Source organism: Pezoporus occidentalis, unplaced genomic scaffold (genome assembly GCF_034315485.1).
Source record: "Pezoporus occidentalis ecotype Australia unplaced genomic scaffold, CSIRO_AGI_Poc_V1 ctg18, whole genome shotgun sequence".
Lineage (NCBI taxonomy): Eukaryota > Metazoa > Chordata > Aves > Psittaciformes > Psittacidae > Pezoporus > Pezoporus occidentalis.
The window spans coordinates 3,543,371-3,557,310 of record NW_026913640.1 but is presented as its reverse complement, the minus strand read 5'-3'; the positions used below and the strand labels follow the sequence as shown (position 1 = coordinate 3,557,310).

The following is a 13,940-nucleotide window of genomic DNA, read 5'->3' as shown; positions in this document are numbered from 1 at the left end:
CTCAGAAAGAGGCTGCAAATCTCTGGAACTGATAATATTTGAAATGTTATATATATGTGGTAAGTTACAAGGACAAGTGAAAAAAAAAAGGAACACATCAGTAATATAATCTCTCACATACCATAAGAAATTATGGCATTAACATATTCCTCCCCGGAACTTCTAATAATAGAGATCCTTCCAAACTGGCACAACTAATAAAGAACCAGCCCGTCAAATGTGGATCTTCCTATAAAAAAACATTTCTGTATGAAATGTCACCTGCTCTTCTGTAGACAAAATACTCCTCCCTAATTCAAGCCCATAAACCTGTTATGCTCTATCAGAAAAGTCCTGTGCTCATCATATTAATGTGTGTATAATGTATGCACAAGCACACCCTGCATGCATGATAGTAATGTTCTTTAAATAAATTTCAGGCTTTGTGGCTCCATAGCTATATCTTCAGCCTTCTGCCCACAGATTCTCCTTTGGGATTACATCTATTACTGCAAAGATCATCTTTTGCCCAAATATGGAATTTTTCAACCTAAAGTTGCAATTTCTTGGAGCCCTGGGGCTAAATAATGTTCAGCACTTCTTTTGAGTGCAAAATGTTTCCATTTGTATATCAGTATTAATTCTAAATATACATAGGCACAGACACATTTCCAAAGGCCTTTGGCTCAACTGTCTGTCCTTGGAGATAACAAGAGAGGTGAACTGGAAGCTCAGATTGGAGTCCGTGCATTAGCTGGACTGTGCTGAAAAGACAAGCTTGTAGCCACATTCCCACACTGACATGCCACTGTGTGCCACCTGAGTGCTCATAGCTGCATAGCTGAGTCAAGCTGCTGTTGTGTCCTCACACTTTGAGCAGTCAGACCAGGGATGGGGAAGTGCTCCCTGCTTCCTTGACCTAAAGACACTCTGCAAGGCTGACTGGGAGACAAGCATCAGCTAAATTCACTCCCTGAGGCTCAGAAAACCTGAGAAACCACTTTCTCCTTTCAAGCTGCTCATCAACTCTGAAAAACAAGACATCAACTTCCCCTCACTTGCTTTCATGAGAGCAGGCACTGAAGAAACTCCTGAGAAAGAGAGCTGTCTCCTCAACAGCCCCTGGCAGATGATTGCTGCAACTGCTTCCTCAACAGTTTATACAAATCCTCTACACTCACTGCCTATTTGCAGGTGTTACGGAGAAGATGTAGAAGAAAATATTTTAAATACAGGGACCAGTGCTCCTTCCATTCATTATGGTATCACTTGCCTTCTAACAACTGAGGAGCTAGCACGCACTTCAAAAGCAGGAAGACAAGGAAGCAAAAGTCCTTGATGTATCCTTTGCCCTGTTTGCACACAGGTACCTCTGTACATGTCCACCCAACAGCAGAAAATGTCATGGCATTTCTATGAAGGATGCTTCTTCAGCATGGAAAGGTGCAGAAAGCACATGATGAAACCAACAAGACCATCTAAAGCCATCACTTTCCCTCTAATAGCATCCAAAAGTGAGGTTGTGTCAGCAGGGACTGAGAGGTCATCTCTATAAAAATGAGTATTGAACCTGAGGTTTGGGAAGCCACACCATTGTCCTGGCTGGTTTCCAACCTAGCTTTGCTAGGAAGAACTTGCTCCATCAAAAAAAAAACTACCTTCTATTGGGTGCCAGGGCCTCAACCTCAGGTTTTAAATTTACCCATCTACAAAACATTGGCATGCTTTCTGGGGCACTTCCAGTGCTGTGGGAAGATTTGGCAGTGAAATTAGAGAACTAATGATCATAGTTGTGAGCTTGCCTGGTACTAACAACTCCAGTCAAAGCCAGTCTGTTTCAACTTCTTTTGCCTTGTTGATGTGCCAGCAGAGGCAGAAAACTTTTCTCATCTGCTTAAAGTCATTAGATGACTGACAGCAAAACCCTCATCAAATCTTTCAAAAAGCAAAAAAAAATAAAAGTCTCTGGCTACAAAAGCTGTCACAAATGTCCCAGTCAAAGTGGGAGAATCACTACTCTGACATCACTGCTTAAAAAACATGGGAAAAGACTGCCTGTTTGTAATGTCAACAAAGCACAAAATCAGGACTTGAGAAAACACAGGAAAAAAATACATTTAATAAATGAAAGAGAGGTGGGTATATAAAACCAAATCATCTAGGATGCATTTGAATGCTTGTCTGGAAAGCTTTACAGTATTCAGAAGTCTGCAATATATTCACTATAGTAAATGCTTCACTGATGTTAATTTTATTTCTTCTCCAGGCCATCACAGGTAAACATTACCTCTGTGGTTTAACACTTATCTCTATGGTGAAACATAGAATCATAGAATAGTTAGGGTTGGAAAGGACCTTAAGATCATGTAGTTCCAACCCCCCTGCAATGGGCAGGGACACCTCACACTAAACCATATCACCCAAGGCTCCTTTCCAACCTGGCCTTGAACAACCTCCCTCGGCAACCCATTCCAGTGCCTCACCGCCCTCACAGTAAAGAATTCCTTCCTTATATCCAATCTAAACTTCCCCTGTTTAAGTTTTAACCCGTTACCCCTTGTCCTATCACTACAGTCCCTAATGAAGGGTCCCTCTCCAGCATCCCTATAGGCTCCCTTCCAATACTGGAAGGCTGCTATGAGGTCTCCACACAACCTTCTCTTCTCCAGGCTGAACAGCCCCAACTTTCTCAGCCTGTCTTCACACGGGAGGTGCTCCAGTCCCCTGATCATCCTCGTGGCCCTTCTCTGGACTTGTTCCAACACTTCCATGTCCTTTTTATGTTGAGGACACCAGAACCGCACACAATACTCCAGGTGAGGTCTCACAAGAGCAGAGTAGAGGAGCAGGATCACCTCCTTCAACCTGCTGGCCACGCTCCTTTTGATGCAGCCCAGGATATGGTTGGCTTTCTGGGCTGCAAGCGCACACTGAAGCCGGCTCATGTTCAGTTTCTCATCAACCAACACCCCCACGTCCTTCTCCTCAGGGCTGCTCTGAATCTCTTCTCTGCCCAACCTGTAGCTGTGCCTGGGATTGCTCCGACCCAGGTGTAGGACCTTGCATTTGTCATGGTTAAACTTCATGAGGTTGGCATCAGCCCACCTCACAAGCGTGTCAAGGTCCCTCTGGATGGCATTCTTTCCCTCCATCATATCAACCAAGCCACACAGCTTGGTGTCATTGGCAAACTTGCTGAGGGCGCACTCAATCCCACTGTCCATGCCACCAACAAAGATGTCGAACAAGATCGGTCCCAACACTGATCCCTGAGGGACACCATGTGTTACTGGTCTCCAGAATGGGGAGCAAACATTGTGTCTATGTTTAAAAGTGTCTCTTGAAACAATGCTCAAACATCAGTGGACAGAGGTATCATCCGGTGCTATTTTAGATGCCTTAGACAATCAAGCCTGGCTTTCAGCTACTGCAGGTCCTCTATGGTCCAGCCAGCCATGGAGAAGTCTGAGGTACCTTAGGATATCTAAGATGGCAACAGACAAGGGTATTCAGGACTCTGAATCTCAACCCCAGTGCTGTAATTATTAACCTTTATGATGGAAGTTCTTCAGAAGTAGGAATTCTCTGACTTTTGCATCTTGCACAGCACAAAGCAGTGTAAACACAAGCCTGCAGCAATGCAGGACCTGATTAGCTGGAAAACCCTGTGAGGAACCTGTTGTCCTGCTTGTAGAGCTATCCAGACTTGGATCTCCATGCATTCCTATGGAACTGTTCTGCAGCTGATTCCAAGCAGCTGGTGGGGAATGCATCCAGGGGCATAGTCATGCAGGAGGCACTGTGGGGAGGGCTAACATGGACAGCACAGACCTTGGCAGATCTACAAATGTCCTCTTTTATGGATCATGACAAAGCAAAACATTATACAGTTCCCTAAAACTTCCCTCTGAGGGAAACACAACACTATTTCTTTGTTTTATCATTATTCTCACTCAAGTTTAGGCGCTGGATACACATCACCCTAGCTAGTTTATTCTGCGGCTGTGGAATTTAACTCCTTGCACTGGGCTCTGCTGAGGTCCTCCTAGTACCGCTAGGGCTGGTGTGCAAAGCTTGCACTGGCATGACCCTGCTCCGCCAGTTTTGTGTGTGAAGAGGATATACATGACACCAGTCCCATCACGTTTTATCATGGCTGCAACTGAGTTACCTTATAGACTGCATGCTCACATGAGGTGAGTCAGCTCTCCTTGAGGTCAGTGGGTGCCGTTCTACTGACTTCAGAGCAGGGCATTCTGTAATGCATGGGGAAAGCTGGGCTTATTTCCTAACAGCACCTACAGCAATATAACTCAGAAGGCAGTACTGACTATACAGTCATAATTTCAAAACCCTTATGGTAGGATGTCCCATATACAGCAACCTTTGGATTATCTACAAACTAAGAGACAACAGTTATGGAAAAATAGGCTGCTGGCTGCTTGGCACAGTTCAGATTTAAAGAGCATGGTTTAGGGGCCTATGTATCAGACATGCATGCTTGTTCTTTATATTCTTAGTCACTGTATTTACGTGAATATAAAAAGCACAACATGGCTTGGCTCTTCCTTCTCACCCTCTTATCACAGCATCCACAAAAGTTCCCAGAGCAGAGTTGGTTGCTGCTATTTTGGAAATGACACAGAGATGCAGCTATTAAATTTTCATGCCCAATTATTATTTTGGCAGGCTGACTGCATTTGCCTGCAGATTGCATGGCAATTTTCTATTGTTCATTACTCAATAAAATCTGTGTGGAATCTTCTGATAGATAGGCCTCTAACCCACAGGCTTCACATTTGGTCATTAGTCTGCCAAATTTTCAAATAATATTGCAAACAGCAGGAGCGTTAGAATATCTCACAAAGGTCACTGAAATCTTTTATAACAGGGAGTCTTAGGCTTTCTGACTAAAATGCTAACAGCTCCCTTAAAAAAAGAAAAGGTTCCTCTATATTTGAGCCTCATGTTGTTTTGTATACTGCAATGCCATAAGAAAACTAGCTATGAGATTGAGAGTCTGATTTCAACCAACAAGAGCAGAGAAATTCAGTGTTCATGCTAAAACCATTACCACTCAGAGCTAAAACTCTGCTCAAACTGATTAGCCAGTCTGGTATTCCAGCTTTAAAATTATCCTCCAAATGAAAATGAGAAACCTATTTTGTCTGGCACTATGAGCTGAATGCACTATTAGTCAGTGTGAAGGCTTGGTCATGCATATCTTTGAGGGCAGTTTTGGGTGTTTGAAGAATGGAAGTTTGGCTCCTGACCTGGGAATCAGTGCATACAGAAATAATAACCAACTTTTTTTGTTTTAGCTGTTTCATGAAAGTGAATCATAGCCTGCAGCTCTCATATGATTTACTGTCATGCACCTCGTTGTAACACCACCACAGAGCAAAGCAAGGGTAGAAAACAGTGGTCAGCTGAACTGTGAGAATTTCCAGTGCACTGGAGAGCTTGGAAGATGTTGGTTTGGTATCTAATACAGTAACAAAGGTGGTACTGGGGGCAGCGGCTGACACTGTTTACTGGTTTTGGTATACCTGAATCTTGACATTTGGCTAAATCGCTTTTCAGAGGTTACTCTCAGCTAAAGCTTTGGAGTTGCTGAGTTACATCAAATTAAATGTCTGCAACCTGAAAACTAGCCTATACATAATACTTGTATCTCTACCTGCTATATGTATGAGGTGCTATTCCTTTTTTAGATATAAACTGTTCAAAAACTCCCAACAAAAATGAAAGCCAGCAGGGGCTGTCTTCTGAATAAAATCATAACAGAAAAAGTTACTAGACAGTAATAAAACACTTTATTTTGAATAATAAGTTTGGAAAGATCTGTCTATGCTTATGTACTACAGGTCTTAGCAGTATCACTTGATTCAGGCTAACATAAAGCATTTTGTTGCATGAATGCATCTATCTAGATGATAGTTTACTTCACAAACCCTCATCTTTCAATAAAAGAGAGGTAAAAAAAAGTCTCCATCTGTTCAGCTCACAAATAAATCCTCATAAATATATCAACCTAGTGTGACTGTAGGTGAGTCTACAGAAAGGCCAGAGAACCAAGAGATGAACTTTTCCCATTTAGCTGTGTAGGTGCTGGATGCCCGGTGACCATGACTGAAGTACTACCATTGCCAATTACTTCAGAGAAGAAAGACTGGGGAGAGTCACAGAGCTATGTAATAACTGCACCTCACTGTTTGTTTTCACAAGAAAAGGACAAGGACAGATACCATCTTTCAACTTCTGGATAGTCCTTCAACTTTGTAGGGAGTAGGGGAGGGCAGAGGGAAAGGCATCTTAACCTCCTACCACTACCACTTTTCAGTCCCCAAATTACAGCAAAGTATGTGCTCCAACATGCCAGACTGAAGCAGGGGGAGTGTGTATGCATGGGAAGAAGGTTTCTTAGCCATGGACATAGCAATTCTTCACACCAAACATCAGAGAACAGCAGTGGATCAAATCTGCATCCTTGAGAGCAATCACTGAATGATCAAAGTCTTTCCAACTTACTTGTCTTCAGACACAGAGGCTACTATATAGAGAAAGAGAATATTCTGTTCCCTATACTTTTAATAGACAAAATGAGAAGCAGTAAGTCTCACTTGCAGTAAAGGAGTTTTGGGAAATCATTCTGACAGCTGCACCCAGGAATTACCTGGATCCTCCAGGAAGGAGGGCATAGCCCAGGATGTGGAAATGGACTGATGAATACTCTTCCAGTCTTATTTTCTATGACTCTCAGAACCCCTCTCTGAAGTCCTCCATCAGAGACCCATTAATTCCTACATGCACAGTACAACGTGCAGTGGAACAGCATATGCTCTCTGATGACTTTAGCCACAGTTGCAGAAGGGGGACTAGAGTTTTGTCCAATTATCTTGATGCTGGTGTTGTGAAAGTTTCCATAACATATAATAAAGCCTGCCTGGTTAGGGGCCAAATGTTCCTTTGTCCTTACTGAAGAGGAGAGGAGCAGAATCCAGCCTGAGCTGAGCACAGGAGAAAGAAGAGGGGAACAATGCCTCTGCAGTGTGGTTTTGCAAAACTACCACAGAATTGCTGCTTTTTGAGTCCTGGGGGACAGAACTTGGGCAATGCAATACTGTATATTCATCACAAGCAGAGTATAAAAAGTTAGATAAACAGCAAACACAAGCCCTTTGGGAGGGGCAAAGCAGTGATTAGTTGTAGCAGCTGTAGTACTGTGGGGTTCTGGTCCCACTTCTGCAACTAGTGCCAAAAGGAGAGTACCAAGGGAATCACAGCAGCATGAAAACCACGTTTTCTGCCAGAGAAAGTACTTGCTGAATTCTGTGCAGTGAAGTTTCATCTTTTATGCTGTGCTTATTCATTTGCAGCTCAAATGTGAGTCGCTTATCCAGGGTTTGCTTGTACTATAGCTAGTTATTTCTTAAAGGCAAGTATCTCATTCCAAATCCATTGTATTTGGGTCTTCTCAAATCATGTGATGTTTTCTGTGAGTGTAGTGAGGGTCCCACTCCAGGATTTTCCATAAGAGAAATTAGTTCAGAGTGGTAGCATAATAGATACCATTGCTTAATTCACATGGACAAGCAAACGTCTCTGCTGCTGCTTCTGCTGCTATGCTAACAGTAACAAATCAGCTCATGTTTTTAAATTATCAGAAAAGAAATTTTAGGTGTTATTTACCTGCAAAGAGGTTCTACAAGGTCCTTGTCAAGAAAATCATGATCTTTCTTTACTGCAGAAATGTCAATGGGAAACTGGGAGTCTACAAAAGGAGACACAATATTAAGATGACTGCTTGCTATTCAAATGAAAATACATTGTCTACATCTAAAATGCTTTGAATGTGCTTGCTCACTGAGATCTAGTATAACTGATTTCACACAGCTCTGGTTCCCTTCCAGCTGTATCTGTGACTTTTTCAGCCACTTTATTGTTTTTTTTCTGTTAAAGGTATAGTTGAACATCCTGTGCACCAAAGAGAGAGCAAGGTTATTTCATTTTAGCTTTAGCTGTTTTTTCTAGCACCTAGCACAAACAAATGAGATCAGTGAATTACCAACAAACTTTCTTTATCCACATGATCAACAAGGTTCTCCATTCCTGTCACAGTGGCTAATGAGCTATTTGCTAGACTTTTCCCAAGAAACAGAAATGTTCCGTGCTTTTTGCTTTTTTTACAGGTTCCAATAACAATGATTTCAGACAAAGTGTTACTCAAGTAACAGAGACCAAAAAGATGAGCTGAACCCCCAATGTTAGCTAAAAAGCCAGGCTAGTGTGCTGGAGGCTGATATTTGTAATAAAAAGTGACATGGCTGTTAAACTTTAGTGGGCTTTAACGGTGGGATAGGTTCCAGCGCTGTGGCTGCTCTCCAGACTACTCTGCCATGCTTAGGTATCACAGCAGGATGCTGGGATACAGACACTGCAGCCAGCATTTTCAGACACTAGTGCTTAACACTGACATAACAGATGCTGTAAAAAGGACCTTGTTTTCAGAGACTCAGACTGTCTAGGGCACATACTCTACAGGAACTATGGAAGCCCAGCACAGGTTGTTTTTTGGAGGGAACATCCCTTTGAGTTCAGTAGGCAGTGGGCTCTCCTTTCACTGAGGGAGTCAGTATCTGAGATACTCTGACTACAAGGCAGACAAAAAAGTACTACTGGACACCCATGGACAGTGGTAGACACACATCTATGTCAGCTTTGGTCTGGAAGGCTTATTAATCTTAGTTCCCTGCTGGGTTTAATAGAGACCATGTGGAGCCAACCAATCATTTCTGCATGGTGCTCCTAATCCACCAGGATCCAGCACCCGAGCCTTGAGGGCCATCAGAAGCCACGGAGGTGTCGTTGGCATCACACTCCCCACTGGCCTCAACCCCACACAAGGGGATGGATGGCGTCCAAGCTGTCTCTCTGCAGAGCTGGCTCTGACCCACGAGGTTTCTTGGCCATCATTCCATGAGTGGAGCTGTGTTGCCTCCAGACCCAAGCTGACCCTGGAAGGTGTCCAGTGGTGTTTGGCAGAGCTGTGCTTCAGCTAATAAGCCCAAGTGGGCCTGAGCTGACTCTGTATCTCTGGCAGGCAGAATACGCAGTTTGGGAAGAACAAAGATCAGCTGCAGTTTCCCTCTCAGCACAAACCTAAGGAGAGCAGGAAAACCCCAGCCTCAGTTCCCAAACTGCCCCTGAATGCAGCAGCAGTGCAACCACTTGCCCTGTCCTCAAGGACATCATTTCTCTGGGCACAAGTTTTACAACTAGGATGGGGACATGGCCATTTGCTTGGAGTTAGCAAAATATTTGCAAATGCAAAATGCAGCTCATATTGTCCACTTTTGGTAACTTGGCAGTTTTCAATCTTATTTTCAGTAAGACTGAAATTTTCAGTAACTTACACTGTATTCAATCTCATATTGGACACAGTTCAGGAAGTTTTTAGAAACGAGACCTATGTATTTGGATTTTTGCGCTTGTTTCTGGTAACCTTTGAGGTTTACACAAACTATGTCCTTCTTTTTTTTTTCTTCCCATGGCTATGAGGGCAAGAATTTTACTTTTCTTTAGGCACTGGTATGAGTCCAGCAGCTAAGGGTTTGTGAAGCAGCCAGCCATGGCCATAACTCAGTCAAATGTAGAGCTGGCCAGCCACAAGCTCTGCTGGCAAAAACCCAGTGTACTTTCAATACCATGCAAAGAAATCTACTTACCCTCATAGAACTGAGCATATTGGGGAAATCCAGCTGCACGTAGCCAGTCACACGCTTCCTTTGCTTCGATTTCTGAACAGAAAGAGAAAAGAGAAAGAAGTTCCATTTTGTTACTTTGCATTAGAAGTTAATTACAAGAGTATAACAAAGACTTGACAGTAGCTGTTTGTTGCTTAAAAACCCTGTCACCACTCTGAAGTATTTCTTTATAACATCAGAAAACAAAATAGTCTCTCAAACAAACCCATCTGAGTCCACAGGACTCTGGGGTTTGCATAGCTGCTTGGTGCCCAGGATGAAGTGTTGATCATCTCCACAGCAGGAGAAATTGCTCAGCCAGGTTTGTGGTCCTGTGTTGTATCCCTTCCCAAGAGTAAGTTGCTGGGGAGAGGTGAAGATGAAGCAGAGTAGGAATGGGGTGACAGGGAGCATGCATTGTGTTTTTTCCTGCTCTGACACTTGCAGAGAAAAGTCCCATGTGAAAGCCACTGAAAGCTCTGCCAGGAAAACCCCGCTGCAGGTCTTACGTTACTGAAGGGACAATTGCACAGGTAGGATGTGCCTTCCTACTCCTACCTTTAGCCATCTGAACTCCATTATGCAGACTCCCTCCACAGGGAACAGAAAGACAGGTACTTCCAAAGGGTGATTCATTTCACCTTGAAGTATTGTTTAAAATAGGTGAGATAAATCAACTACTGACAATACTTTTCTCTTGCGGCTGCTAATAGAGAATAAACAGCTACAGCTATGGCTGTGCAGCTAAATAAAATAGATACAGGCAGTAGCTTCAAGCACTGGATCCCAGACCACTCGCTCTTTAATTTTAATTCACTTCCAGGCCTGTTTTGGGTTGCTTCAGTTGCTTATCAAGAGAAATCTTTTATTGAGAAGGCCTGTATTAAACAGTGAGGAGAGGAATCAGTCTGTGTCATCTTGCCCACTCTCCACTCTTCAAAAGTATGGACACAGCTGATGCTGTAGTATGTTTCCCTTCTCAAACAGCTTTCACTGGGTAAGATGCATCCTTCCCTATAGAAGAGGTGTCAGAATCATCAGCTGAACAAGACAACAGTCCCTCTTTACTTTGAAAGTGACAGCTGGGATATGTGAGCATGAGAGAACAGAAGAAACTCATGTTCAAGAGGGGACTGATAAGACCTAAAGCTTTTTGCATAGGAGAGGCAAATGCACCTTGTGCAGTTGCTAAAGCAGTAGTAAATAAATGTCAGCTACACAAAAACACAGGATATAGTTTGAAATGTGTCTAGTGAAACAAGATTTTGAGCAGTCCAGCAGTCACACACGGTTCTGTGCCCAACCTCTGAGATGACCAATGTATGTCGACAGTGGGGTACCTCAATTTTTACCAAGCTCCATGGGCTCATATTGTGGAAAGCAGTGTGCCAGGTCCGGCTTTGGCAGTGCCTGCACTGCTTGCATGCACAGGTGCTCTCAGAGCAACTGGAGGAACAACTGAAAATAGAAGCTCACCCAGATAAATGTGGGTTTCTGGGAAAACCTGGGCAACACCTCCTTGTTGCCCAGATTCAGATCAGGATCTACCACTTGAACAGTTTCGGTTTACAAGATCAAAGTCAAAACACATATCTGCACCTCTTGCATTTGCAAAACAAAGTGTGCAAGTGTTGAAGAAAATAGACATTTTATGTTATTTATTATTCCACCTGAATGAACCAGTCAAGGGTTTTGGAATATTTGTGATTGTAAATCTAGGCAGCCATAATACTAAACCCTAAATATAAAGCAAGTGATGGAACTGGAAAAAGAAAATCAGGATCAGTTGCTTTTCTGCATGGTCTGCCTTGCATGCAAAAAAAATCCAGTTGTAAATCTGTTTTCTACTAAAATGCATTTTTATAGATAGGAAATGCTGGCGAGAATTTTTCCCCATGTAATTCTGTTCAGATCACTCATACTTTTAATGACTTTACCCACTGAAGCTCACCATAAAGCTTGCTTTGAATATACTCTGCAGTATGTGACCCACTCACCTTTCTGAACCACTAAATGCTGAGTCATGCCAGCAAGTTCTGTTGCAGAAATAAAAATTCAGAATGCAAGGTCTACGTATCAAAAGCCTTATATTGACAAAATCCCAAAGATGATTAGACAGCCAGTAACAGCTCTGCAATGGCTGCAGTCATTAGCAGTGCTGAAAAGGATTCACCACCAGGTCTTCATTTGCTTTGACATTAGCTCACGTCAAGGCCAAAAAAAGGAGTATGAAAGTACGTTCAGTTCTTAACACTGCACAAAAGAATGAGCGGCTTACATAAAACGTGACTCTCACTACTGCACATCTGTGTGCTGAAAGCACATCTCTATTATGTTCCAGTGAGACTGAATATTTTTATTAAGCGCTTGGAAAAAAGACAAGTCTTTATCCTTTTTTCTTTTGCTTAATTCAATCTCAAGAAACACAGATGAATCAGTCCCATTCCAAAATGTATTTTACAACTCAGAACAGCTGTATGTACATTCTAGCTTCATCTGGCCTGGAAGCACAACTAACAGAGGCTGTGGGTGATAGAGAATGATACCATTTAATGCTCTTATATACTTATCATATTTCAATGTTTTTTTGCAGTTGGCTGCTCAGAGGAGCTTGCTGAGGAATCTTCCTGAAGCCCAACTCAGATGTAAAAATTCTCAGGTTGCAGTGGATGAATAATCACAGGGCATAACCAAGCAAGTAAATCTCAACGGTTTTGGGGTTTTGTTTTTGTGATGGTTTGTTTTGTTTTGTTGTTTTTTTTATGAGGCTGTTTGTAAGCATACTGCAACCATTCAAAAGTGACTGACTGATCAACTTCTGCATTCAAAACTTTATCTCCTCCATGAAGGCATCTATAGGGAGTACTCTCATTTTCTGAATGATCATCTTAAACAGACTGATTCAGCCTTAAATAAGGTTTGCTAAGTCAGCTTTTGGGATACTGGGTCTTGGACATGTACCAGTGCCCAGTTTCTTCCCATCTCTCTCTCCATTCTGGTTTTATTCAGAGGCCAGGTGAAGGGGAGAAGTGTAATGTGCTGCTGGACAAGCCAAAAATATGACTTTGCTTCTACAGGTGTATTTTCAGCGGCTAAAGGCACCTGTTTCAGCCATTCCCCTCTTGGCTGCTCCTACAGTTTTGGAGAAAAATGCACAGCCAAGGACTTAATCCTCAGCAGACGCCAAAGGTGATTTCTATTATCTCGCTCTGGGCATGTAATTGAAGTTATAATTCAAAATGCCTGCAGAAGCTGAACTGTCTTGGTGCCACCCTGAAGGACCTGGAAAACTCCATGTGTTCCCAGGTGGCTCCAGGGAAGCTTGTCAACAGCACAGGGAAGGGCTGTGACTCTGAGAAGAGTGATTTTAGGGAGGACATGGCTCATACTTTTGCAGTCAAGACTGGCAGGAGGCACAGTGAGCCACTACCACCATGAGCAGCATCTCCCTTGGTGCGATCGAAACATTGTTCACCCCAGCACACCTGATGGTGGGTTTGTCCTTATGCACTAGTGCCCTGCTCTGCTGATGGAAAAACAGGGATAGTTTACCTACTGCTTTCCACTTGCTAGGGCAGCAGTTAATGGTAACCATTAATTATTAAGGCTAGATAATAATTCAGTCACAAACATTGACAAGTATCAGTATGTCTCACAGTACATGAATTCTGAGGGGTTGTTTCCAGTATTTAGTTGAAGATTGACAGGAAACAAATTTCTTTTGCCATTTCACTTTTCTATCAGTAGAGAGTTATTGAGATCCACACATGCAAAAGCCCTCCAGCCACATTTCTGGGGAGATCTCATGGCCTCCATATCCCCCTCATCTACCAGCTCTTCCCAGGAGTTATGCTCAAGTCCCCTGTGCACAGGCATTGCTGCTGACCTTCCTTGCACTCTGAGGACCCACAGAAGTTGCTCCAATTTCAGCAAAACCTTTCTGTACCCATATACAAGCAGCAAATTAAAACTGTGTCACACACCTCTTTGATCAGCCAAGCCATTTCCCGCCCTCCCCCCTCTCCCCCCCACCATGGGATTGTCTTAATCTTTTCTCCTAGACCTGTTCCACTGTGTATTAAATTAAATGTTTATCAGAGACACTGATGTAGTAGCTCAAAGCTTGTATCGCACAGTAGAGATTGAAGTGCAAATCTCTGATCCATTTTTTAATTTATTTCGTATGCAAGTAAAGTGAAATAAGGAGAGAGAGGT

The 13,940-nt window shown here is 42.9% G+C and overlaps 1 protein-coding gene across 6 annotated transcripts in view; it reads right to left on the bottom strand.

The window, feature by feature from the left end:
• The window catches only part of STARD13 (StAR related lipid transfer domain containing 13), a 300,610-nt gene that overhangs the window by 34,299 nt on the left and 252,371 nt on the right, over positions 1–13,940 (bottom strand). For 5 of the 6 annotated variants that reach the window (XM_062615055.1, XM_062615056.1, XM_062615058.1 and 2 more), the window contains 2 exons: positions 9,708–9,779; positions 7,672–7,753 (listed from right to left, as the gene is read on the bottom strand). In XM_062615055.1, the coding sequence (XP_062471039.1) occupies positions 7,672–7,753; positions 9,708–9,779 (154 nt within the window). The remainder of the gene's footprint in view (positions 1–7,671; positions 7,754–9,707; positions 9,780–13,940) is intronic. The other variant, XM_062615060.1, reaches the window with a different exon arrangement.